Here is a 26,399-nt window from a genome sequence, read left to right as displayed (position 1 = left end):
GCTCCTCTCCTCACTCAGGAGAACCTAAGGACTTCTTTGCATCTGTCACTGTACTGCACTGTGTTCTCCCTGTGACCTTGAACTGTGTTTGGAGGAGGCCCACAGCTTGGTCAGAGCTGGACTGTACTGCAGGAGATGCTAAGGATGAAGGGGCTATGGCCTCTCCTCCCTGGCTCCACTGAGACTGGTATAGTCCAATGGGGCTAAAGAGGGGGAGGAGATCTAATAGGACTGTCTGGGCCTCATGCTTTCACAATAGCTTTTTCCGCCTCAGTTGGTCCATTTTCCAGATGGGCTTTCAGGAGGGGGAATACATATTCCAGAATAACAAGATGAATTGGACACCACTGGCTATGCCTTGGATAAGTTATCATCACTGAAAGAACCTCAACTTTCCCAGCTGTGCAGTGGCGATCGTCTTCTGGCTATAAACTAACACATAGCAGGCACTCAGTGTTTGTGGAACAGACATGCTGGGGCCTGCTTTTGCTCATTTCTCAGTTCAAACCTGCTTGAAGTCACAATGGCCACCTTGTCTAAGCCACAAAACTGCATGCTACACACTGCTACAGAAAGTTCAACCCTGAGATCCCATTTGCCTTCTGGTTAGTAAGGCCAGCCAACCCGCCTGTGGAGCCCAGCGAACCTCTGGCTAGGGCTTCCTCTGTTCCTGCTGGTTAGCTCTCTCTCCTCCTCCCCTATTGCTCATAGATTCTGAATACCTTTCAAGGTTGTGGAAGTAATGTATCCTTTTAGGTATCCTGGTGGATTACACATGTTTCTGGTCAACTTGCTTTGCTTCTCAACGTGCCTGACTTCTGAAAGCATTCTTGGTTTGGCAAGGACAGTATATCCTTCCTTGTCCCATTCATCTTAGGCTAGTATAATGCCTGACTTCTCTTGTTCTTAATGGCCAGTTAGTAAAAAGCGTCTTCCATTCTGTGTTTAAGCTCTCCACGTTGGAACACAGTGGGAACACAGGCGTCTACAGCTCCCATGTCCCGCTTTCTGTTTTTACTAAGTCTCTTATTGCTCACACTTCAAGAGACAATCGAGGTGGGTTCTTTGACTGGAAATAACAAGCAATTTTTGTTTTTTACATAAATGTATTGGGGGAAGAACACTTTCGAGAGAAAACTAACAGACTGGAATATGCATTTGTTAAAGACATAAAAATATGACAAGGGACAGTTTTTGTAGATGCTTGGTCCCAGTGTTTAACAAATGTGTTATTTGAACTATTATATCCCCCTTGACGGCATTAGGGATGCATCCATTTGGGTTAGCATCCATGCTGCCTCTCTAAGAGCTTTCCAGAGACACTGAGCCTGCAAGGACGGCTGCAGATGCTTACTTGGGGTGACTGCTCTCTGTCTATGGGCTGCATGGTCAGTGTCCTGAAAGAACTAATGATGAAGAGCTACCTGACTTAGGATATTTCAAAGCATGACAAATGACCACCCTTAGAAACCTAAACTCTGAATTTGACTAATGTGTGTGACACAACTGTGTATACAGATCTGGTGTGTGTACATGTGTGTGTGTACATGCAAGTGCATGCATGCCCATGATCATACAACTATACACACACATGTGTGAAGGCCAGAAGACAAACATGGGTATTGCTCCTTGGGAGTTGTAATCTCCTCAGTTCCTCGGCTCTATGCCATTTGCGGCCTGATAATTAAAGTGCAAGGAAACATGTTATTTCAGGGAAGTATAATCTGAAAGATTTTGTAAAGTCCCATTTTAAACCCCAGTTTCCTCATCTATAGAATGGGTATGATCAGATTAACTTCAGGAGGTTTCACTGTGAACAGAGACAAGAGAGAAAACATCCAGCTCTGACTGCCTTGCCGTCTCTGGCAATCCTCCACTGTATACGCTCAGCACTGGAGGATGATGAACTGTCTAGAAGAAAGTACAAGAAAGAGGCAGGGAAATACTGGGCCCTTTTCACTCATTCTCACCAGGCTGCTCTGATTTAAGACAAATATTGCTGAAGGAGGAAAGCCTCTGCTTTTCTGGAGTCCCTGAAGCTTTCAGGACACAGCACCGATAATGTCTCAGAGACCCCTGTGCGTGCCCTGGAGGGCAGGAAAAGTTCAAATTCTACTGACAGAGCTTCTCCTGCCTAAACCCAGTCTGCTCCATTTCCACCCATAATATGCGTGGAAAGGGATATGGTATTCAGTTCATTTCTCACAGTGATGATTCTACCAACTTGACTGCCTCTTCCAAAAAGAAGCTGGCTTTACAAGCAAATGCAACAGTGTGCATTTGCTCAACATAATCCCAGAAGCATTTAGATATGAAAAGCCTTTAGTAATTGGCTGGGAGAATTAGTTTAAAGTTGGCATAATTCCTAGCTATATGCATGTATGTTGTTATTTTTAAGCAATCTGTGTGTTTAGATGCCATCAAGCTAATTAGGAAATATGTATTTGCATAGAACCCAAGTCGAGTGTAATTGAATGGAGAAAATAAATCCTCCTCACTAAGCTAATATGTACCTTCTGATTCTCCTAAGTTCTCAAAATCACCTAATACCAAGAACACACAAATGTATTTTAAACTGATTATTTCATTTCCCCCAATAAAGATTAGCATATACAACTAAATGGTTTTTTTACCACTAAGGGGAGAAGATGAAAGAAACAGGTAGATGAATGAAAGAAAAGATACATGAGAGATGAGAGAAAGATAGCTAACCAGATGACAGACAATAGATAAATAACAGATAATGATAGGTGTTAAATAGATTGGTAGATTGACAGATGATGACAGATAGATGGTAGATTGATAGATGATAGATGACAGATATATATACGCATACAAATATATAAGTAGTAGATATATGTTAGATAGACAATATGTAGATCATTGATAGATGATAGCTATGTAGATGATGGGTAAATATATGTCAAATAGATGATAAATACATAGTTCATAGATTTATAGGTGATAGATAAATGATAGATACATTGATGATGCTGATAGATTGATTATAGGTAAATCGATGATTGAGATGGATAGGTGATATATAGATTATTGGTAGATAATAAAATATGTCCACAGCATGCACATATGGTCCTGACTCTCTGAATCCCCTGTGTTGTTCTTGACCTGCCTGCTGTGCTAAAAAGGAGCTGCTTGGGGTACTGACCCTGCTGATGGAGAAGAGTAGCCCGGGCCGGTCAGAGCACACGCCTGTGAAGCAGAAGCGCAGCTTCCAGTAGAAGAGGTGCTCCCAGATGAAGGTGATGAGGCTGAGGGCCATAGCCGCAGCCAGCATGTAGAACACGCCCGCCATGTTGTCGACATCCAGCTGGCTGCTCATCACCTCATTCTTCTCATTGTGGCAGATGCCTGTAAGCCACAGTGTCTCCAGCTCCTCCATCTCACCTGCACAGAACACAACACCCACACGCAGTGAGGACCTGAGCTAGTGCCTTGGTGTTGACACTTCTGACCAGGGAACAGGTGTGCGACTTACAACTGTGTGACCTTAAGGTAAGTATTTGAGATTGGCTGGCCTTTGGCTGCTCAGATGATGAGGATAGTACCTTCCTGCTCCCATTATAGATGGGACTACGTTAGATGGTATTAATAGTATGGTGGGTCTGGCAGTTCCTGGCATGGTTTTGATCATGGTTGTATTCTCCTATGTTATTTCCTTTGTCCTTTATATATCTGTATACCCTATCCATCCAAGCTTATTCAGGGCAAGCATGCTGCTATGGAAAGCCTTAACCTCTGACCCCCCTCCCCACTTACCAGCTGCATAGCACTGAAGTCACGGCTCACCTGCCTGCGGAGCATGTACAACAAGAGTGCATACTCCATGGCGTCATGTTGAGGGCCAACTGAGTATGGCTCATGTTAGTCTCATAAACAATAGCATGTGCTACTAATGATGCTCACGAGGAAAGGGAACAGAACAGTGCCTGGCAGAGGGTGGAGCTCGGGAACATTGGTTACTTCTTTCTCATGTTTAGAACACCCGAAACAACTCCAAAAAGTAATAAGTTTACGATGCTCAACATTTTTCGAGAAAGACATCTTAGCTCTGAATGGCCCCTTGCAAAGCGAACACCTTCTACACTTCAACGGGGCACTAAAGAAACAGGTGCACTTTTCATTGGAAATAAAAAGGAGGCACACCTAATATGATTCCTTCTGTGCATTTTATCCAGTCCCCATTTAGGATAAAATTCCATGATCTCAATGTCTAGTAATTACACCAAGTGGGATCTACAATTCACTGAGCACTGGCATTCTGCTCAATGAATCATCAGCCTTAAGAATCCTATCTCAAAGACGTTGATCATCAAAGAAGTCACACATGATAAATGCGAATCACGGCTCCACTGTGTGTGTATGCAGACGATCTTTACATTGAGCAGGAGGCATCTGAAGGAAAGCAGACAGTTTTAAATGCTTGGGCTGACTCTCAGTAGAGGGAGGAGGTACTTATCATCATGTATTTCCAGTGCGTCTTGCTTTTACGTTTTGTGGGATCAGTGTGCTATCGCCTTTGGTTTATTCCCATTGTTTAACACCAGCCTTTGGTGAAGTTCAGTTTTCTTCAGATTCCAGCTGCTGTTGTGAGGGCAATGGTCTGCTCCCTGCGCGTGCTTATTTCATGATCAGTGTTTTATCTCAAGTCGCTTGCGAGAATTTCATTTTGACTCTACTGTAGAATCTACATCTCCATGTGGTTGTTCTACCCAATAGCACTCAGCTTTAATTCTGGAAAACAGAGCTCACCTAGGGCAGGTGAGATGGCTCAGCAGGTAAGAGCACTGGTTGCCAAGCCTGATGGCCTCAGTTGGATCCCTGGGACCCAGATGATGGAAAGAGTTGTCCTCTTTCTGTAACATCCTCTGATGTCCACATGTGTGTATGTGTGACACATGTCTCCACATGTACACATAAATAGTTAAATATTAAAAATTAAATTCATCTATTACTGCTTTAAATATTAGCTCCCCTAACTTACCCTTTTATTTTTAAACAATTTATTCCTCTCCATAACTCTTCCCAGACTTCGGTAACTACTAATCTATGGTGTTGCCTTTCCACAGTGTCACATAGTGGGAAATGTACAATGTGTGGCCTTTTCAGACTGGCTCTTTTTGCTGCATAATAAGTGTTTGCAGTACTTCCTTGCCTTTTCTGCCTCAGTAGCGCATTTCTTTGCCTTACTGAGTTCCATGGTCTGGATACAGCTCTTTCATCTGTTCACCTGTTGATGGATAGCAATTCCCTGATGACCTTCAAGGACTCATTTTGTCCTGAAATGTTAACAAAGAGTGTTGCTGGTTTACCCTTTAGGTTTTCATGTTTATTTACCTCAGTGGATTGGAGGTGGTTGTTCCAAATCTGCAGCATTACAAATAAAGCCACTATAATCATTGATTAGGGAAGATTTTTGTGTGCATACTCTTTACTCATTTGGTCAAACTATCTAGAGACCTTTTGCTGAATTCTCTGGATTGTATGGTTTAAAGAAAATGTTGAGCATTCTAGGAAACTGCCAAGCTGTATTACAACTTGGCAGAACTGTTTTGCGTTCCAGATCCTCACCAGGGTTGATTAGTGTTGTCAGCATGTGTGCAAGCCTTTTACTCTTTTCCTAGGCCGATAGTAGCTGATTGCTGTAATTAGCAATTCCCTAATGACCTACAAGAACTCAGTTTGTCCTGAAATTTTAACAAAGAGTGTTGCCGGCCTACACTTTAGGTTACTAACCTTGTTTTCATGTTTATTTACCTCAGTGGGTTGGAGTTGGTTGATCCACATGAAGATTCCTTCGTTAGTCCATCTCTTCTCTAACTGGCAATATTTCACTTTGTGTCTCCATTTTAATCTATTTATTTTGCATGAGACATTTATTGGTTTCTTCCCCAGCTTCACCCACTGTTTTCAAACCTGTCCTAGTTTGGCAATTTCAAATCTATAGTCAAGGGGGAATAATTCCTTTTGCTTGTTTGTTTGCTGCTGCTGTTGTTTTGAGAAAGGGTTTCTCTGTGTAGCCCTGGCTCTCCTGGAACTCACTCTGTAGACCAGGCTGGAGTCGACCTCAGAGATCTGCCTGCCTCTGTCTCCAGAGTGCTGGGATTAAAGGTGTGCACTACCGTTGCCTGGAAAAGAGGAATATTTCAGAAACTTGTCCTTCTTCTGTTTGCTCTGTGTTATTGATTTCCTTGTGATAGTTGTAGTCTTTCACATTTTTAAATTTAGTGTTTGGTAGTTTTATACGTGCCTACAAGGTCTACTTAGATCATATTTCCCCTTATTTACCCCCTTCAACACCCCTTGAGTGCTCCCTACAATCGCCTCAAAGACTCGTATTTTTATTTTTAATCACCCACTGAGTGCAATAAGCACTACCAATTTGAGCAAGGGTATAGGGCATCATTGACTGAAGCATGCTACAATCTACCACCAGCCACACTGGGGAAGAAAACAGACCCTCCCTTCCCCATTGGCCATCAGCTGCCTGTAGCTGCTCAGTGAGGGGTGTGGCTTTGTGAGCTTCTTCCCTGTCCAGGCTGGGATGGTGACGGGCTTGGTCTTGTTCCAGCAACCATAGCTGCTGGGAGTTTGAGCATCCAGAAGACAGCATTTCATAGCAATAGCCCCTGACCACTGGCAGATGAACACACCCCTATCACTTTTTCCAATTGCAGGTCTCGGTATCAACCACTGTCTGCAACGCACCTCTCTTGCTTTTGATCCTGAGTGAATCCTCTACAGAGCTGTTCCCCATTTAAATGTCATAAGCTCCCCCCAAGATCACAGAGTTGCGGAAATGCCCCTAGAGATGCTTTAGAGTTGGCGTCTGCCACAGCTCCAAGAGGCTTTAGCTGCACTCATTTCTGTATGAAAAAGAGTGAGTCTGATTGTTGCAGCATTTGCTCTCTCCAAGTCATCTGAGTTCAGTTTCGCACTCAGCTTCAAGCAGATGGAAAGCCTCCCTACATTTTCTTTGCTTTGATGGGCAGATTTTTCCCCTCCAGTTTCCTTTTCATAGGCAAAGTGACTCATTGAAGGTCTCGGAGTTGTACATGAGAAGGAGACCATGCATATTTATGAGAGGGGAAGTATTAAGAACTCTATCTCCCAGCAAGTTCTGGTGAATCTGCATTGCAGGCCGTGGGGCAGGAAAGTGTAGCTTAGCTAGACTCCTTACCTTCCCACAGAGGTCAGCACAGTCAACCGTCATGGAAGACTAGTGCTAGCTCCCTCTGCCCAGCGGTGGCACCGACTCAGCCAATGCCCTCTGCCCACCAGGAGCCCGAAGACTTCCATAACTGGCTCCTCTCTTTCTACAGCCATCAATGTCGCTTCCTTTACAACAACGTGTTGTTGCACTTTTCTTCCTTTGAGTTGGTGAGGACACACACATAAAAATGGTCTTTCTGCCCAGGATTCGCCTAATTCCCCAAATAGCTCCTCTTTGGTGTTGTCTCGGAAAGAGCCAGATTTGTAGGCCTGTGACAATGGAAGTCTGGCTAAAAGAAACCATGCCTGGATTCCTTTCAAGACGCATATACAAAGACTTTTTTTTTTGTCTTTGCCTGAGCACAGCACACCTCTCTTTAAAATCAAGCCAGTTTGGTAATCCCAACCAGAATTCCCAAAGGAGAAGGAAGTCACATTTCTCAGCACCAGTTTCAGCCTGTTCGGACCGTTTTCCAGTTAGATAGCATCTGCCTGGTGGCCCTCTTCCTAGTGTAGTGAACTGTGATTCAAATACTTTTTTATTCTGTTTTTAATTTGCCTGAGTATATTATAATCTCCTCAAGGGAGATCAGGGATCATGTTTTATGATTTTGTTATTTCTCGTGGCCTACAGCATGCACTAAGCATCAGATCCATATTTTCTGTTTCTATTTTTTTTTCTTTGTATCCCCAAGCTTAAATTGGGCAGGATTACAAAAATATGCAGGTGGTTTTGCTACTTTCCTGACTTATAAACAGAGGGAAGGCAGAACACACGGGTGACACTGCAGTGGACTACAGAGCGAGCCTTGGCAATGAGGATGCCCTGGGCTGTCGTGGAACATCGAATATCATTTTCATAAGGTGGAGCGTGGACATTCCATCATCAGTTTTACCTCTTACAAAGAGGTCACAGGAACATCAGTTTTATCTTAGGAACCAGTGCTGGCCAATAGGATTGCTAAGTCTTGTAAGTTTCTCGGATCCTCTGGATCCTTCAACTTTGCCATTCTCCCATGCTTCTCTCATCTAGAATCCCAATAGGATGTCCTCCCCTCTGTCCCAGTTTCCAGTCTCCACAGTTGAGTGGAGAGTGGGGTCTGACTTTCACACGTACTCTGGTGCCTCATATTTGAACACATCCCCTGAATGGGGAGACCTGGTGGCACTCAGAGGAAGGATAGCAGGCTACCAGGAAGAGACTTGATATCCTATGAGCATATACAGGGGGAGGAAGTCCCCCTCAGTCACAGTCATAGGGGAGGGGAGTAGGGGGAAAGTGGGAGGGAGGGAAGAATGGGAGGATACAAGGGAGGGGATAACCATTGAGATGTAATATGAATAAATTAATAAAATTTAAAAAAAAAGGATTGCTAAGTCTGTTTCCTGAAGGAAGCTCATACTTTTTGGGAGGACACAGGCTGAAGTTTCTAGGAGCAGGGGACGCCTGAGATATGCCTGGACCATACCACCTTCTCCCTTCCTGGGAGAAGACTGGTCCCCACAAAGGATCTCCCCTGTTCATGCCTCTAATGATAGTGACCCATGGGACATTGTACCTATTTCAAAGGTCCTTCTTATTTGTCTTCTAGCGATGCACTGTCATGTGCGGGTTCTACTGTCCGACTTCCTGTTACATGGGTTCCAGAACTCACACCCAGGTCCCCACAAAGCACCTTGCTAGAACATTACAACTGAGCCATCTCCCTAGCCCACATTTAATTCTTTTATTTAACAAAATCACCTAAAATCTACTGTCACGTTTTATTTTTATTTTCTTCAACTAACACATAACCCTTATACTGTCCCATCACTGTTGCCAGCCGCAGCTGAGACTTAAGGCGGAGGAGTTATGATGGGATTTCCTTTTGCAGCCCAGTTTGGACATCTACAGAGTGGGAACACAGGGGTATTGACTTAGCAAGGGAGATCTGTCAGCATTAAATGGCCTGCCCTGCATGTGACTCACATGCTAATGACTCTGTTTCTGGGGACAGCACTTTAACTGCATGGAGTCAGGGGAGCTAGGAAGTTGAACGGAGCACACAAGCCTAACTGAGTCCTTCTAAGTAAATATTCTGTAAATCCAAGAGTGCCCATCCCCAGCGCCAGTGCAGAAGACGCTGTGACATCTAAGGTGAGGAGAATCGGTTTCTTACTTGCCCCACGAGTCCTCAACACTTCTAAGGAGAGTGCTGCGGCTCTTCTCCATTTCTCTCTGCTCTGTAAGACCACCCAGAGCTACTGGGATTGCCACCAGACAGATTTTAGAGCAAGCCAAGTGCTGCTTCCCAGCTTTCCAGCGTGTCTCCCCTGAAGCCAGCCATGGGGAAAAATCCACTTTGAACCTGTGCCCTTTAGGCTTTATCCAGGCCTAAGTATTCTGAACATATTTTTTTTAAAAAAGTCATCTTCCAAATAGAACCATGCAGGCAGAAACCCATATTTTTTTAGTGGTTTCTAGCCAAAGTCCTTGATCCTCAGCAGGGATGACATGGAGAGAGATGGAGCTGATGGTGTTGGTCTTCTGGGGGCTTTATGCTACTCTCCTTTCTTTACTCTTTCACTCGCTTTTAAGGCATGTACATCTTCCACTTAGTGACAAGTAGCATGCTGCTTTTGGCTGTTATGAACTCAGAATCCTCCAGATTCTGTCATCAGATCAGCACTTATGTCATGGTAAGATTAGGTTTTCATTGGTTCGAAGCAAGGATAAACATTGCTTGTTTATACATCAGGGAGTAGTTTGGAATTTGGGGGAATAGGGGAGGGGACTGAAAAGAGGAGCTAGAAGAGCAAAAGTTAAAAGGCAAAGAACTCCCAGGTACTCTGAGAACAGCAGAGCCACTGGATGCTTTCCCCAGGGAAAAACCTTCTTAAAACTCAAGACACTTTGGCTTCTGCCCATGTTTTGCTAATCATGGCCCATGACAGGGTTTCTTCACATGCACTATAAGATAGACCAGCTGGAAGTGTGTGTGTGTGTGTGTGTGTGTGTGTGTGTGTGTGTGTGTGTGTGTGTGTAGGTGTGTATCATTGAAACTAAATCTAAAGTGTGACAGAAGGTCAAGAGAAAAATCTGCGACAGTGACACAATCACTGTTAGAATCCTGTCCTTGCTCAGAGGCAAGCAGAGCACGCAGATCAGGCTCGCCTGCTTAGGAAGAGATTGTCACCAGGAGAGGCTTGGATTCGCGGTGAGGTGTCATCATCACCATCACCCATAACAACTTATTCTGCATATTTCAGCTGCGAGCACTGCAGTGTTGCATTCTGGGAATGCCTGTGAGAGAGATTCTGGATTTGGTTAACTGAAGTCGGAAGACCAGGCGTGGATATGGACAGCGCCATTCCATAGGCTGGGGTCTAGAGTGAATAAATAAGAGACAGAGAGTGCAGCATCTGCACGTCGTCTTCTCTGCTTTCATGAGAATAAATAGGAGACAGAGAGTGCAGCATCTGCACGACGTCTTCTCTGCTTTCATCAGAACGGTGAGCTGAAGCAATCCGTTCCTCCACTAAGCTGCCATTTGTGAGTCACTTGATCACAGTGCTCAACAGGTTGCTAATACAGAAAGAGAGCACATTTTCTTCCTCCGTAACACCCCAGATAGTGCGTCCATAGAGACTGTCATGGTGGAGGATAACTGTCTATGTCTCCATCAATGGGAGGTAAGTTGACTCAGACAGGGAGGTTTGTTTTATGTTTCTGGTATTCCCAGAAGGTCTTACCACGCTAACCATGGATGGTGCAAGGTTCTTCTCTTTGCCGATTTTGTGGCCCACCGATCTAGAACCAACAAGAGCCCTGAAGAGACTAGTCTCTGAAGCTGCAAGCAAACAGGTCAAGAACGGTTATGGAACCCAGAAATGAGGGCTGACTTTCAGAGCGAACGGTCCCATCAAAGCATCTGGACATGGAGATGGTGGTTCCCATAGGGAACAGACTTCCATCTATAGCCCAAAGACGTCAGCATGATGCCGTGGCTGATCCCGTTAGCGCCACGAGGGGAACTGACCCCATTCCATCCTGTTTCATGTCTAGCTGAGGCTTTGGGCACGTGGCTCCTCAGAAGCCCAATTGGAATGAAAATGGCAAGGCAACATCTTCCTTTGTGGAAAAATCTAGGGCACAGAGTCACATCCCACTTGTGTTTTCAGCAGCTACAGACTCTGGTGAAGCTGCAGTCCTGAGAGTGAGACAAATTGGGGTCCTACAAAGTCGGGACTCTGCAAGTAGAGGGTGGATGCCAGTCAGAGTGTGGGTGTAACCTAAGGTGGTCAGTGGAGGGAGGTCCGCAGAGTGTCCTACTGCTGAGCCTTTACTGTTTACTACACACTCTAGACCCAAAATCATATAGGTCAACTGCAACTTCTTACATGTAGAAGTGAAAAAAAATTGAAAACCCCTTCTCCCTTGTAGTGACCCCAAACCCTAAGTTTATTTTAATAGGAAAGGGTGGGGGCAGGGCTAGAGTGACAGCTCAGATGTTAAATCACTTGCTATATAAGATGTGAGGTTGGACCCCAGCAGCCATATGAAAAGGCAAGCATAATAGCGTGTGCCTGTAATCCTGGTGCTGGGAGGCAGACACAAGAGGCTCTCAGGGCTTTGACCAGCAAGTCTTCTTCACTAGGTGACCAATCTAGCCAAATTCATCAGCTCTAGGTTCATTAAGAAACCTTGTCTCAAAAAAAAAAAAAAAAAACCCCAATAAAATAAAAAAAAATAAATAAAAAATAAAAAAGAGACTTCATCTCAGAAAGTAAGGTGGAGAGTGATAGAGGAAGCATTGAACATTTCTACTTGGGCTTGCCTGGGTGTGTGCATCCCCCCCACACATGTGTGTACCACACACATGCATGTGCATGCACACACACGCACATACACACACGCACATACACACACACACACACACACACACACACACACACACACACACGCATGAATGGAAAAAAAAGCTCCTCTAAACCCAAACCTAACCCAACATACCTGACAAATCAGAAAGAAATAAAAGCTAAGCAACATGGGGCATAGAAACAGGGTTCTATTGCAGACCTCTCAACCCATGAACTCAAAGGGTCACTGGGATATTTGCTAAAGAGGCAGAAATATCTTTAATGGTGGTGTGATGGAAAACAGTACAAGATTCTGAATACAAGTAGACTGAATTTGGAAGATAAATAGTCCTTATTTAAATGTCAGAATATTCCATTTCTGCATAATGCTGAGAAGCCACAAACTAAAATAAAAATCGGGCTAGGATTAAATGTATCCAGTTAGATGCAGAGACAAGCTGTCTTTGGCACAATTTCTCCAACCACCACCTTCCAACTGAGGTCTCGGCTCTGTGGATGAGATCTTTCCGTTTGTCACCATCTGGCTGGGGGTTCACAGACCATGTGACCAACTTTGCAACCAGGAGTTAGAACATTTCAATGCACACAGATTCTCTCAGGGTTTATCTTCTTGGAGGAGATGAATAATAAGAGATGAAAGAAGGTTTGAGGGTCTACAAAACATCAAGCAATGTACATGGTCAAAATTTCCCATCACAGGGTGAAATTGGAGAGAAATTTTTCTCTGAAGCAAGTCTCTCTCTCTCTCTCTCTCTCTCTCTCTCTCTCTCTCTCTCTCTCTCTCTCTCTCTCTGTGTGTGTGTGTGTGTGTGTGTGTGTGTGTGTGTGTGTATGTGTGTGTACAATGAGAAGCACGGAGGCTGACATAAGCCATCCTCAGTCTTTCTTTTAATGAAAAAAAAAAAAAAAAAAAGACCTTCCCCCAAACCTGGCACTTGCCAGTTTGGCTGGCCTTGCTGGTCAGTAAACCCGGCAACCCTCCTGCTTCCACTGCCACAGCACACAGATTGTAAGTACATAGACGGCACCATGCATGGCTTTTCATGTGGCTTCTGGGGGTGAACATCAGATCCTCATGCTTGAGCGGCAAGGACTTTGCCAACAGCCAGCCTTGAAGAAAACTTGCAGGAAGTCCACGAGCATCTCTGTGGACCGGACTTTTTTGGTACCTGCTCAGCCAGCCAGCTCCCACAGACACAGACGGTCAGGCTGATGTGACTTAAAAGGCGTATAAATATGGAACACAAATGAATTCACAGTAACATTTTGACATTGCGCATTTTCTCCATCCGATGTCCTCAACATCTTATGACTCATCCTGAAAGCATGAGCATTTTTTAATATTACAAAGGGGTCTTGGTGTTTTAAATGATTGTAGATGTAAGAAAAGAAATGATAGCCGTAATTTCATGTTACATGCCAAGAAATATATCCTTTCTGGTCAGCAAATAAAATGACCTCACTACTTTTCAATTCTGCTTTTATTGAAGTGTTGACAACAAGCTCCCTGAGACTATAAAACCCACAAGTAAAATGATGGCTTCAATTTCGTCTGGCTTCCTCACCGCCTAGGACAGTGCACAGGGCTTATGGTACACTCAAGGCTTGGTGGTGGATCAAAGCTGAGAAAGTGGGAAGGGAAGGGAAGAGGAAGTGGAAAGGGTGGCTGAGGGAGACTGGAAAGGGATAAGGACAGAGAAGAAGACATGGCCCCATGATGGGAAGGACCAGCAGCGTCACCCATTTGAGAATTTCAAGACAAATAAATAAATGGTTCACTGGGAAATGTACGGGGATAGTCAAGGCAGAAATGCTGCAAAGATCTATTAGCAGCAGCATTGAAAAGGATATGGAGGAGGAAAGTCTGTTCAATATAATACCGCATACCAGTGAAGACCCAAAGAGATATCAGGGCCATAAAGGCATGAAGGAGGAGTTGTAGTAGGGATCAGGGCTGTGTACACACCATCTAACATTACATTTGCATGTGAATTTGAAATGAAATGTAAAACTTTGTGCATGCTATTTGATTCCACTATTTATCCAAAGGGCAAAAATAGGCAAGCCTAACCTATAATCATAGAGGAAAGAGTGGTAGTTATTTTGGGGGGATATGGGCTCATGGAGCCCTTAAGGAAGATTTCTGGGTTGTGTTCAGCATCTCAAATGGGTGGCAGTTGCACAACTGTGCAGAACTTAATGAGGCTTTGTGGCTTGTGCTACACAATGAATGCACATCTGAATTCTCAACTGACCAAAAGGAAGAAAGACTAAGGGTCCCAGCAAAGGTACAAGGTAGCCTTTGATCTAGGGGGTTAAGAGGAGACAATAAAAAAAAAAAAAAACGTATAAGAAAACAGGTAGTCTAAGAGAGAATAAAACCTTCTTTCTTAATGGGTGACTTAAGAGAGAGAGAGAGAGAGAGAGAGAGAGAGAGAGAGGTCCTTCAAGGGTAAAGGGGGAAATGTACCATGTTTTATTAAATTCAACATTGTTAGAATTATCTTTAAAAAAAAAAACCACATTTAACGTTTATTGCTTAAACCAGATGTCAGAAATCTTTTATCTGAAAAGAGCCAATTAGTGAATATGTGCAGCTTTATGATGATATGGTCCCTACCACCGAAGCTCCTCTCTGCCCTGACATCACCGAGTTCTAGGTGATGCGTGTGGTCAGGCAGCCATTGGTGGATAACGGGCCAGGGGCCACAGTCTGTTGGCCATCAAGTCAGCAAACCAGAGACTCACAATTGCTCATGTAGAGAATAAATGGCTCATCTGTACATGGAACATTGAGATATTTCACACACACACACACACACACACACACACACACACACACACACACACTGTCAGAATCAGAGAACATCACTGTGAAAGAACGTCTTCTGGATACAACGGCGCTTTGGCGCTCATGAACCCACAACAGCTGGAACAAGACCTGCACAAGACCGAGCTAGTCACCGCTCCAGCATGGCCAGGGAAGGGGGCACACAAAGCACCACCCCTTGCTCAGGAACTGCTGGCAGCCGATGGCCTCCGGGGAAAGGAGAGTCAGTTTCCTGCAGCACTGTGGCCCACAGCAAGACGCCCGTGCTCTACGATGGCGTCTTACACCCATGTGTGTATGGGCAACAAGAATCGAATGGGTAATAAGAGGAGAAGAAGGCAGAGGAGGAGAAGGCAGCAGGAAGATGGGAGGGAGAGTGGAAGGTGTCTAGGAGGAGCTGGAGACTGGAGCAGGTGTATGTGGATATGGTCTAACAGCGTATTCATACATAAAATGGCCAAAGAATGAATAAAAATGAGTAAAGTTTAAACCTTTACACATACATATGGATGGGAATAAACTGCCGTGTAAGGAGATGCTAAGAGCATCATCTAAGCCTAGTGGGTACTCACTATCTTACCAAGATATTCTCATGAATTGTACCATTCAATTTGGTGCTATGGGCATCATTACAACCCATGGCTTAAAGAGAATAGTAGCCACTAGGGATGTTTCCATGATTATGAACTAATAAATACCAGTTCTCATATTTAACCCTAATACCTGTGAACTTACCCAATATTTCATGTGCAACTTGGATGTTTTGCATAAAATAAAGCAATCAAAATCTTAATAGGACAATAAAATATAAAAAGCTCATTAAAATTTGCATGTTAAAGATAGCTAGGCATAGTGACACATGCCTTTAATCTCAGCACTCGGGAGGCAGAGACAGGAAAATTTCTGAGTTTCAGGTGAGCCTGGTCTACATAGCTAGTGATTTTCAGGCCAGCTATGGGTACATAGGGGTCTTGCCTCAAAATATTTACATATAAAATAGGTAAATTGATAAAATAAACAATTCTATTTTTTTTTAACTTTTTCTATTTTTCAATAGAATGCAAAGTTGGGAAATCCCAAGATGGCATGTAAAAATGACACATTGAGTTATAACCCACAGTCACATGCCTGAGACTAAAGCTTTTGGCATAGTAATATGACATTGTATGTGAGGATTGCTGGAGAGATCTGTGGTCGGCAACCCTCCAGGTCTAGCATCTAAGAGTTCACTGCAAATTCTTTTTAATTCCATGAAAGTGTTCCCCCATGATTATCACACAAATAATGCAACAAAATGCTAAACATCAAAAAAAAAAAAAATATGGGGATGGGGAAAAGGAGCTCTAGGGGGGATAGTAAGGCACAGTGCCCTGGAAGACAAAAAGGGAAAACAGAGAGACTGGGGAAAGGAGAGATTAAAAACTATTAATAACACTTGAAAAAGACACAGGGAAACACTATATTTACTTAAAAATAAAGGTGTGTGTGTGTGTGTGTGTGTGTGTGTGTGTGTGTGTGTTTAATAAAGTTATGCCACTTGGGGTAATAATGCTCCTCCATGAACTATCTGATAAAAAGCCCAGTTTGGGCCTGGAAGACTTCTCTAGGATATAGGTTCAGTGCGTGTCAAAAAAACTCCCCGAAACAATACAGATGACTGCTGTTGTTCCCCTTAGCTGCTTGGCAGAGCTTGAAGATCAGATGCCCCTTTGCTGAAGACATCTCAGACTAATTTAGACACAGGACTTGGAGGAGCCAATCTGCAACTCCCTCCAGTGTGAGGACTGGCTTGCATGCTATCTGAAGATGCTATGCATGATGCATGGTGCCTAGGAAGAAAAGTAATCAGTAGTCCTACCCAGTAGGAAAGCGTATGGATCACACAATGACCAGGCCAGCAACGCATCTCCAAGAATGCAATAGTGTCACTTATATCTCTGACTAACCAGCAGCCATCCAATTGGACTTTAAGCCTGCTCATACAGGAGGGACTTCATGCCTGGTACTGGAATCTTAGCAAACTATCTATGGCTGGTGAGATCACGGACCCAAGAGAATTGTAACTCTCCTAAGCCAGTAAGATTCCCAATTGCATTCTAAATACCTACCCTTGTGTCCACAAGGAAGTGTAGGCCTCACTCCTCATCAACGAAGCTTCCTTTTTTTCAGCAATTGGAGACCATTACAGAAAGCTACAGTTGGTTAAAATGCAAAGAACAAAGTGCAGGGTCCCAGTTGATATGTCAAAACATAACCCCTATACCTAAGGCTCGGAGAACACCAAAGAAGGGAGGCAGAAGGATCGTAAGAGCCAGATGGCTGAGATATCTTATATATATGGCGGGGCAGCTACATTTATGTAATCTCAAAAATATGGTCACATAGGTGAGGCATGCACAGTGACATCACCAGTTAACATCCAATATAGATGGGGGAAATCTTACAAGCTCCCTACCCTGGATAAAGAGCTTCTGGCAATTAATGGCTGCTAAGAGAAGGAGAACCAGTGTCCAGAGACAAGATCTCTGATAAGATATCCAACCCAAAGTGTCATCCATAAGCATATATAAGCATTTATATATACATAAATATGTGTATGTGTGTATAAATATATACAAACATATATATGCATATGTGTGTATAAACGTATACACACACACACACACACACACACATATCTCAACATTAAAAGGTCTCATCAGGTTGTATTTATATACATGTTAGCAGTAATACAGAAAAAAAAGTCATGAACTTGAGAGGGAGATAGGGAGACACAAGAGGAGTTTGAGGGAGGTGGAAATTATGTGAATGCAGTATTCATGTGTAAAACTTTCAAATTCATTTCTAATTTAAGTAAAAAATAGCAAAAAGGGAAAGAAAAATAGGGTAAGATCTAGCTCAGTAGTGGAGCACTTGCTTATCATGGTGAGGCCCTGTAGTCAACCTCCACTATGACAAAAAAAACCCACAAACAAATAAGAACAAACAAACAACAACAACAACAAACTACCAAAAACTCAAAAAGCAAAATCAAGTAATGTTTCCTATCTTAAGGATAACTGTGTCATTTGATCCTAAAATAAAACAATTGCTCCTATCAGATCATGTACATGCATACAAATGTTTAAAGTCAGTGAACATGGAAATATATGAATATATATGTCACTAACAATTATTTAAAGAAATATACACCATGAAACAGGATGCAGTAGGCAACACACAACTTGGAAACAATTATATGAAGGGAGCAGACCTGTGTAGTTTTCACATATATCTGTTCAAATATCTCTCATTGCCTTTCCAAATGAGAGTGTTTCAACAGTGTGAGGTAGAGGGATTGGAGTCCACCGTTTCCCTGTCGAGCTTGGACAAGGCTGACACTGTCTTTGACTTATCAATGAGCTATTTGCTGTGTCCCATTTCCTCTTTGACAGTTCTCCTGACACTTGACTTTCCCTAATTTAAGGATTCGCTACTTGTCAGCTGATGCTTGATGCTGCTGCCTTTCTTTAAATCCTGATAGCAAATACTGCAGTTCTGAAACCCGGAGGATCCATTGGGAAATTTTCAGGGGACTCACACAGATGCCAATGCCGAGAGCTTCAGCGCTGAGGGAGATTCAGTGACCCTCCTGGATATTTACGGATTTGTATCTGTTTCTTAAGTCAGTACTGTCCCATTATTATTCCAAGTACATCTCTAGTTAAAATTAGGAGAGAGATAAACAAGTCTAATTTTCACGGTACCGTCTGGTCACAGGCCAATGAAGAAGCCATTAAGGCCTTTATTGCTAATCTATGCTCAGAACTGGTACATCTCTTCTCTGAATGGAATAGCTTGCCCTGGGTACGGCTTTTGGGTCATCAGAAGGTCAAAATGGCTCAGCGGCCAGGACATTAAAATGATAATTTATCAACGGCCTCTTTGAGTATAGCTAGAGCCAAAGCTGCTGGTTATATATAAGTGAGTTTGTGTGCATGCACACATCATCCATACTGACCATGAACAATAGTGAGATCTACAGGAGAAAGCCAGGCTCAGTCAACCTCCTATCCATCAATAGTGGCCTTGGGTCACAATTCTTCAGTGGCTTCTAATGAAACCACATGCACACATGCCAGGAATCTGAGCAGCTGTGGCCTCTCTCAAAATCTGCTCTAGACCCCAGTCAACAAATGGCTTAGTCTCCACCTGAGTATGGCGCTTCAGCCATGCCTGTATTATTTTAAACACCATTATTACGGCCAGTAAAGGGAAGTGAAATCTTCCACAGCAGCAAAGATTACCATGCCTGGTTTGCGTCTTTCTGAATGAGAAACACAGTGTTGAAGACTGATGCTTCCGTTCACACTCCACTCCCAACTCTTATGCTCTTTTTTACGGTTGCTATGGTGCTTGGAGGTACAATGTCATCATTCCTCGTGTTTTCACAGTCACCTAGATCTCACTGTGGGCCAGTGGGGATCCCTGAGAGAAGGAGAATGGAAAAAAGACAAGGCCAAGATTTGGCATAGTGGACCCCAGCTGAGTGATCTGCTGCATCTGCCAATCAGAGACTATGTCTCCAAATATTAAAAACCATTACTCCACAAAGCGCCTCTTAGGTATTGGGTATTTGAGCTAGCAGAGAGAGAATGTAAAAAAAAAACAAAAACAAAAATTACCTCGGGAGAGTGAAAAGTAGATAGTTGAAGCTAAAGCAGTCTCCTTGGACACAAAAACACCTAAAGTCTACCCCACCACTGGGGATTGAACCCAAGGCCTCAGGCCTGCGAGATTAGCACTCAGCCCCCAAACTATCTCCCTCACCCTCTTTTTCATTTTTGTTTTGAGACGATGTCTCAGTAGGTTGCCCAAACTGGCTTTGAGTGTACTCTACAACCGCAAATTTGGATACTGTCTCCTGAGTGGCTGGGGGATTACAGACCTACAGCTCCAAAGCATCTTTGTAAGTCAGGGCAACAAACCAAAAATGTTCAGTAATCATAATATCCCACCACCGACTTTCAAAGCTGCTGTTATTCTTTCCGGAGTGGATAACTAGAAGAAAGAATAAATGGGCCAGTGAACGAACAAGGGGGCAAATAAAAACTGAGTGCTTTGCCAATGGCATCTAGTCCTTGCTAACTTGATTAAAAGTTCATGATTTACACAGCTCAGCCAAAACTGTGTCTCCAGCCTTTGAAGTCTCGATTTGATTAAAACATGTTTAGCGAGCAACAATAACTTTCTAGAATGCTGGGGATTATGCATTGCCGAGGGTCTCTGCGGGGAACAATCCATTCCCGCAACCAAGATGGGCCTTTGTGAACCTGGAAGAGGCAGCTCTGCGTGCCTGTATCGGGGCCGAACATCTGACTTCTCCTAATTACATTCTGTCCTTGTTTTGTTGCTTCTCATCTCGTGCTTCTGAGTCCTGCGTTTTCCCAAAACTGCTAGGCTTGAGTGATCTTAAAAATTAGGCCGGGTACATTTCCAGGGTGCTGGGGTCTGAGGCACAAACAAGCCTCCTTTACCATAAAAAAAGGGGTGGGGGTGGATAATGGGAATATGGGTTCCTTTCTCATCCTCAGCCTCTGCCGCTAAATGAGTACCTATAACACATGCCACTCCATTGGTGCAAGAAGAAAATGGACTGAGCCGGGGGTCTGACTAGCCTGTGCTCAAATTACACTTTCAACCATTTCCAGGCAAAGCAACTTGCCCTCTAAGGCATGAGTGGCCTGTGGGGGGTCACATCAGCTACATATCACAAGACAGTTAAAGCAGAGACCCTGAGACACTTTTATACAGGCACCGCCCTCAGATCTGCTGGTAGAAGCCATACAGTTTGGAAAACCTTCTTTAACCTACTTGCTACTTCCTTGTGAGGACTCAGCAGACTGATGCATCTAACGTTTAGATGATTTTGTGGCTTCCAGTGGTGCCTCTGTGACTCTTAGGTACTGTGAATCCACCAGATACAAAGGACCAGGGTAGCAGGTAAGCCTCTCACGCGTGGAGAAAAGGCTCCTGTGCTTTCTGCACCTCTTTGCCCTCCCATCCTCACGCCACCCTTATTTTGCACATAACTCCTTAAATAGGCTGAGGCTGTGGGTTGCTTCTGAGTCATCTGAAGACAAGGGAACCTATGTCAGGAATGACTGCTGGCAGGGGAAGACAGAGGGACACAAATCATATCTCACAGGCAAGAGTGAACGAGTCCATGGTCTATGTGGGGGACAGGATGGGGCCGAGGATCAACACAGCTAATTGCTCATTTGGACAAACCAAGCCTGCTTTGCTGGTGCCCAGGCTAAAAATTATATAAAACAGCCACTCAGCAAATCTCTCTCCAGTCCCTCCTCCGTCACTGCTCCCTCTCTTTGCTCTGTCTTCCCCTTTCCCTCTCCTTCCTTTCCCCCTCTTTTCTCTTTTGCTCCCACAGTCTGCCCCCTTCTTTCTTTTCCTTTCTATTTCCCTGTCATGTGCCTGTGCTCTCTTCCCTTCCCCGTCTGGCTGGCCCTTCCTCCTCCTCTTTCTGGCCTCCCTTCCTTTAACAGAGCTGGTTGTTCTGCAGTTTCTGACCTTCTCAGCCCTTCGTTGCCTGAGCTATTTGGTATGTTAGGTTAGTGTGGAGAAGAGGTCCTTGGATTCTCTCAACTCCTCACCCTCCGAGCATCACTCCATCCTCCCTTTGCACATACCTTCTTAGCTAGGATGAAGCTCTAGGCAACCCAGACCAAGGCTCATCTCACTTCTGTAAAAGGCTAAAGACTAAATGTGTGCAACTCTGCAGGGCACAGGGTCTCCACTGAAGCCGTTCAGCCTTGTGCTCGCTGTGTGATGACTACCACAGCCAAGACCTAGTGCACAGATGTGCCTGCCATCCAATGGAACTTCGTTTTTACAGACAGCAGCAGGGCTTGGCCATGGGCACTTACTTCCTAACCTGATCATAGCCCAGAGGAAGCACAGGTTTTAGCATTATGTTTCCAATTTATAGTCGCACAGATCTAAGTCTCCATGCCTTCTCTCCTCTGGGCTCCAAGGAGATGGCACCCTATGTCCCAGACCCCAGCCTCAATCTTGTGAACATGGAAGGACACATGAGTTATGACTTATGTGGCTGCCAGTTATGTAGAAACTCTCAGATCCCTGTCTAAAGTTAGAGAATTTGGAAAGTAAGTCTTGGTTGATACAATATATGAAACACATGCGTATGTGCTTGCACACACACAGAAATTATGAAGGAGACATTCGTGCATTTTTATTCTTAGGGACTGCAGGATGAATTCAGCAGAGAACACAGTGGGAGTTCGACCCAGTTTAGCAGAAAGTCTGTCTAAAATGAAACTGCGGATATCACTCCCAGTTCCCGTTCTAGTGATGCCACCGCAGGTAAAAACAGAAGTTGAAGGTGGGGAACAGCAGCTTGAGCCCATGGACCCTTCTTTGGGACAGAGACTAGGGTGGGGAGGTTGTAGGCGGTTTGCATGAAAGGCATGAAAAGAAAGGAATAAGACTGATTCATAAAATGAAAGGGGAGGAAGGGGGAAGGGCAGGAGGAGGCACGCACCTGCACGTGCTTGAGAATTCAGCATGGGTCTGCCTATGGTCCCGTTAGTGACGCCTTGCCTGAGAAGAGCCAGATGGGCCCTCTGTCCACACGCCTCTTCTCTCTGTTCACACTATGCCATGGGGTGGGAGGGGCTGAGGAACAGCACACCACTTTCTACTGGTGTTTCATGATCCTAACTGGGCTGCTGGCTGTTGCAAACCTGCGATGCCAGTTGTGAACCTTACCCCTGCCTCCCCTGTTCTCATCACAGAGATCAAGTCTTCCTCCAAAGTAACAAGGCGAGGGGTCTTCTCCCTGCGTTTAGTTTGGAATACATATTTAGCCTTGAAGGCAGATCTAAACTACCGTTCCATCCCACAACATTAGGTGAAGTCACACCTGGCCTTTCTTGGTTTTAGGGCCCCGGGTCTGAGGCACATTTCAAGAAGTGACAAGTCATCTCAGTTCTCAAAGGTGGGGACTGCTTCACCTTGCTGATTGTACGCATCAAGAGAATCACCTTGGAAAGATGAAATAAACCAGGAATACCCTGTCTTACAGTGAATGCTGGGATTCCGGAAGGCTGCGGCATGGGGCTATGGTCTATTGGGTAGCTCCCCACATCTGTCGTCTTTTTTTTTTGTTGTTGTTTTGTTTTGTTTTTTTTTTTTTTATTTTTTTTTTATTAATTTATTCTTGTTACATCTCAATGTTTATCCCATCCCTTGTATCCTCCCATTCCTCCCCCCCCCATTTTCCCATTATTCCCCTCCCCTATGACTGTTCCTGAGGGGGATTACATCCCCCTATATATTCTCATAGGGTATCAAATCTCTTCTTGGCTACTTGCTGTCCTGTTGTCTTATAGGTACTTGTTATGGTTTGAATATAAAATGCTCATAAGTTCAGATTCTTGAAACTTGGTCCATGGCTAGTGGCCCCACTGTGGGCGGTTGTAGATCCTTTAAGAGGTAGGGCCTGGGTGAAGGAAGTAGGATAGTTTACAATGGAAATTTAACCAATTTCAAAAACAGTTCTCATTTAAAGAGACATTTCTTTGTTCAAGATTGCATAACTCGGAAGGTTTCAGCCAAGCTCTGCTTCTGCCTTCAGTTTGTTCCGCTGCCTGGGACACTCTGATGTGTGGCCAGCTGCCAGGCATCCTCACTCCACGGAGCTGCCTGCAGCCAGGCGTTCCCTGCCATGGTGGACTGTCTCCTCTCAAACTGCAAGCCAGAACCAATCTTTCTTCCCTGAAGCAGCTTGCCGTCAGATATTGGTCATAAGAATTATGAAGACTATGGGCATCTAATTTCTTTCCTTGGGGGGAAAAACACTTCTTGATCAAAGAAGATATCTGATCACCTCTGTACATGTATCTGCAATACTGACAATTCACTGAGTGGATTTAAATCAAGCGCCTGCTGTGCAGAGAGTATCTGTGAGTTCACAGATGGATGTAACAAACATGGATATAAACGTTGTCCTTCCTCAAGGGACTCAGAATCGGATGGCTTCAGTGGACCAGACAACATGAAGAGGCCACAAATAAGAAGACATCAAGTGTATGCCGGGCACCAAGCTAGTTCTTCTGAGATCATCCTGGCGTGTGTGTGTGTGTGTGTGTGTGTGTGTGTGTGTGTGTGTGTGTGTGTGTGTGTGTTTAGCCTTCATCTCTTCTCTTTTGCTTTGCTTGCACTGTTAAGTCCCACAGACTCTCAGAGCTCAGCAGGTTGAAAGGAAAGGTACCTGCCTTTAGGGGAGTCCGTGGGGAAACAGAGGGCTGAAGGATAGGCTGCATTCAAAACTCGAAACAGGGTCAGAAGAGGGTAAACAGAACTCTTATCTTTCAAGGAGGCAGCATCAAAGAGTCTATGCTTACCTAAAATTCCAATGACAGTGTTTCAGATGCGTCAGGAGCACAGGGTTGGAGGATATTCAGGGACTGCCTTAGCCCACATCTCCATGCCCTTCTCAGCCAGCTAAGACAGCAGACTGAAAAGACCTCTGTGTGTACTCCCCCGAATGGAGGCATGTGTGGTCATTACCAGCCACACTGCAGGGTGTCCAGCTCCACCTAAGGAAATTAAGCCTGGACGTTGGATAGGGGAAAATGGCAATGATATGAGCAGCTTATCCAGTGGCCTGGAGCAATCTATGAAAATCCTAATTAGCTACAAAAAGAACATCTCCAGCTGTAGGAACACTGTACTCCAGCTGGCAGCAGGGAGTCCCTTGCTGTCAAAAGCACCACTCCCATGTCCTTCAAAAGAAGAACACTGGCAACAAGGCATGAGGAAGTCAACAGTGAACCACCTAGAGGCAGGCAGCAGTCCTTCAACCCACTCCCCTCTACTGTTACCTTACTTCGAGATTTGTGGGCATCAATATGGTAGGTAGTATTTCTTAAAACTCTAGGGTTGAATATCAGTAGGGCATCTTACTGATGCAGAACACAGCTGTGGTCCCTTCAATTCATGTACAGTATGATAAACCTTTAAAAGCTACCACAAAGCTGCTGGACAAAAGTGTGGATGCTAAGTGTATCTAATTGAAATTATATACATATATTTTTTTCAGTATGATGGCAACTACTATATGTGCTTAAACACAGTATGACAAGGATCATGAACTAACCTTAAACCTGGGAAAGTCCCTGAGAATGCATTGATTTTGTTGCCGTGTTTATATATTATTGTATGTGTGTACATATTTTTGCATATTCACACCTGCATGGGTTCACGTGTGTGTGAAGGTGTGCATGCACATTTGGAGGTACGTGGTGAGGGTCAGAGTTCAACCTTAGTGTTCTTCAGGAGCCATCCACGCTGTATTTTGAGATGGGCTCTCTCATTGAGACCCAAAAATCAATAATTAGGCTAGGATGCCTTATCACTGAGCCATAGGGATCTGCATCTATCCATTCTCACAGCCACGGGGTCACAAGCTCATGGCATCATGCCTGGCTTTGTATATGTACTAGGGATTGCATTCAGGTGCTCATACCTGCTCATCACGCACTTTACTCACTGGCCACCCTCCCAGAGCTTAGTCATACAAATATGTAAACAACAGAAATGCATCACATCTTCAAGTATTGATTTTATGAACCTAAATATGGCACAATACAATAGAATATACCATATAAAAACCTTTGATGATATAGTAATATAATCATTTGTATTTTATTTTCATTTGTTCTGAGTTTAAATAGAAACCCAGATTGCACAAAGTGCAAACAAATATAAAGGGTACACGTTTCTCAAGATCAATTTGCTGTTAACTCAGGTGACCTGGTTGGCTGTGGCCAGGATGTTTTATCTTTATTTGTGTGTATGTGTGTGTTTGTGTGAATATGTACACATACTTTTGTATGTCAGCAACAGCCAGAAGAAGGAATCAGAGTCATCTGACTGGAATTATGGTGGCTGTGAGCCACCACCCATGGGTGCTGGGAACTGAAGTCAGGTCCTCTGCAGGACCAGCATTAGCCACTGAGTAATCTCTCCAGCCTGGCTGGGATGTTTTAAAGAAAAGAAGATCATAATAGGACACATAAACGTGATTGAGTTCTTGCATCTGTAGAAACCTCCATGATGGGTTGGCTACAGTGTCACCACTTAGGAGATGATTTTAAAATCGCAGGCCTTCTCAAATGAAATCTTTGATTTAAACAAGACTCCTGGATGATTCTTTCTGAGGTTTGAACCTCATTTTCCTATACTGCAAGGGCATAGATAAGAGCCACTCCAGAACATTCTATAGCATTATCAGGCTATCTATGAGGTACTTGGCATGATGCTAGGTCATTCACTAGGCCCAAGTGACTAGGGGCTTGAGAAACAGCTCTCTTCCATGTTCTAAGCACCATTTGCTTATAAATAATATATACCCTCCCTCCCCTGGTTCCTGTTTCCTCCTTAGCTGTACTGAGAATGG

General features: G+C 44.1%; 1 protein-coding gene across 1 annotated transcript in view; it reads right to left on the bottom strand.

The window, feature by feature from the left end:
- The window catches only part of Grin2a (glutamate ionotropic receptor NMDA type subunit 2A), a 398,907-nt gene that overhangs the window by 5,752 nt on the left and 366,756 nt on the right, over positions 1 to 26,399 (bottom strand). Inside the window, exon 11 of the mRNA XM_051167318.1 lies at positions 3,167 to 3,405. Coding sequence (XP_051023275.1) covers positions 3,167 to 3,405 — 239 coding nt within the window. The remainder of the gene's footprint in view (positions 1 to 3,166; positions 3,406 to 26,399) is intronic.

The sequence above is a fragment of the Acomys russatus genome, chromosome 25 (assembly GCF_903995435.1).
Source record: "Acomys russatus chromosome 25, mAcoRus1.1, whole genome shotgun sequence".
Classification (NCBI taxonomy): Eukaryota; Metazoa; Chordata; class Mammalia; order Rodentia; family Muridae; genus Acomys; species Acomys russatus.
Note: the sequence above shows the minus strand (reverse complement) of the source record. Positions and strands in the feature narration are given on the sequence as shown.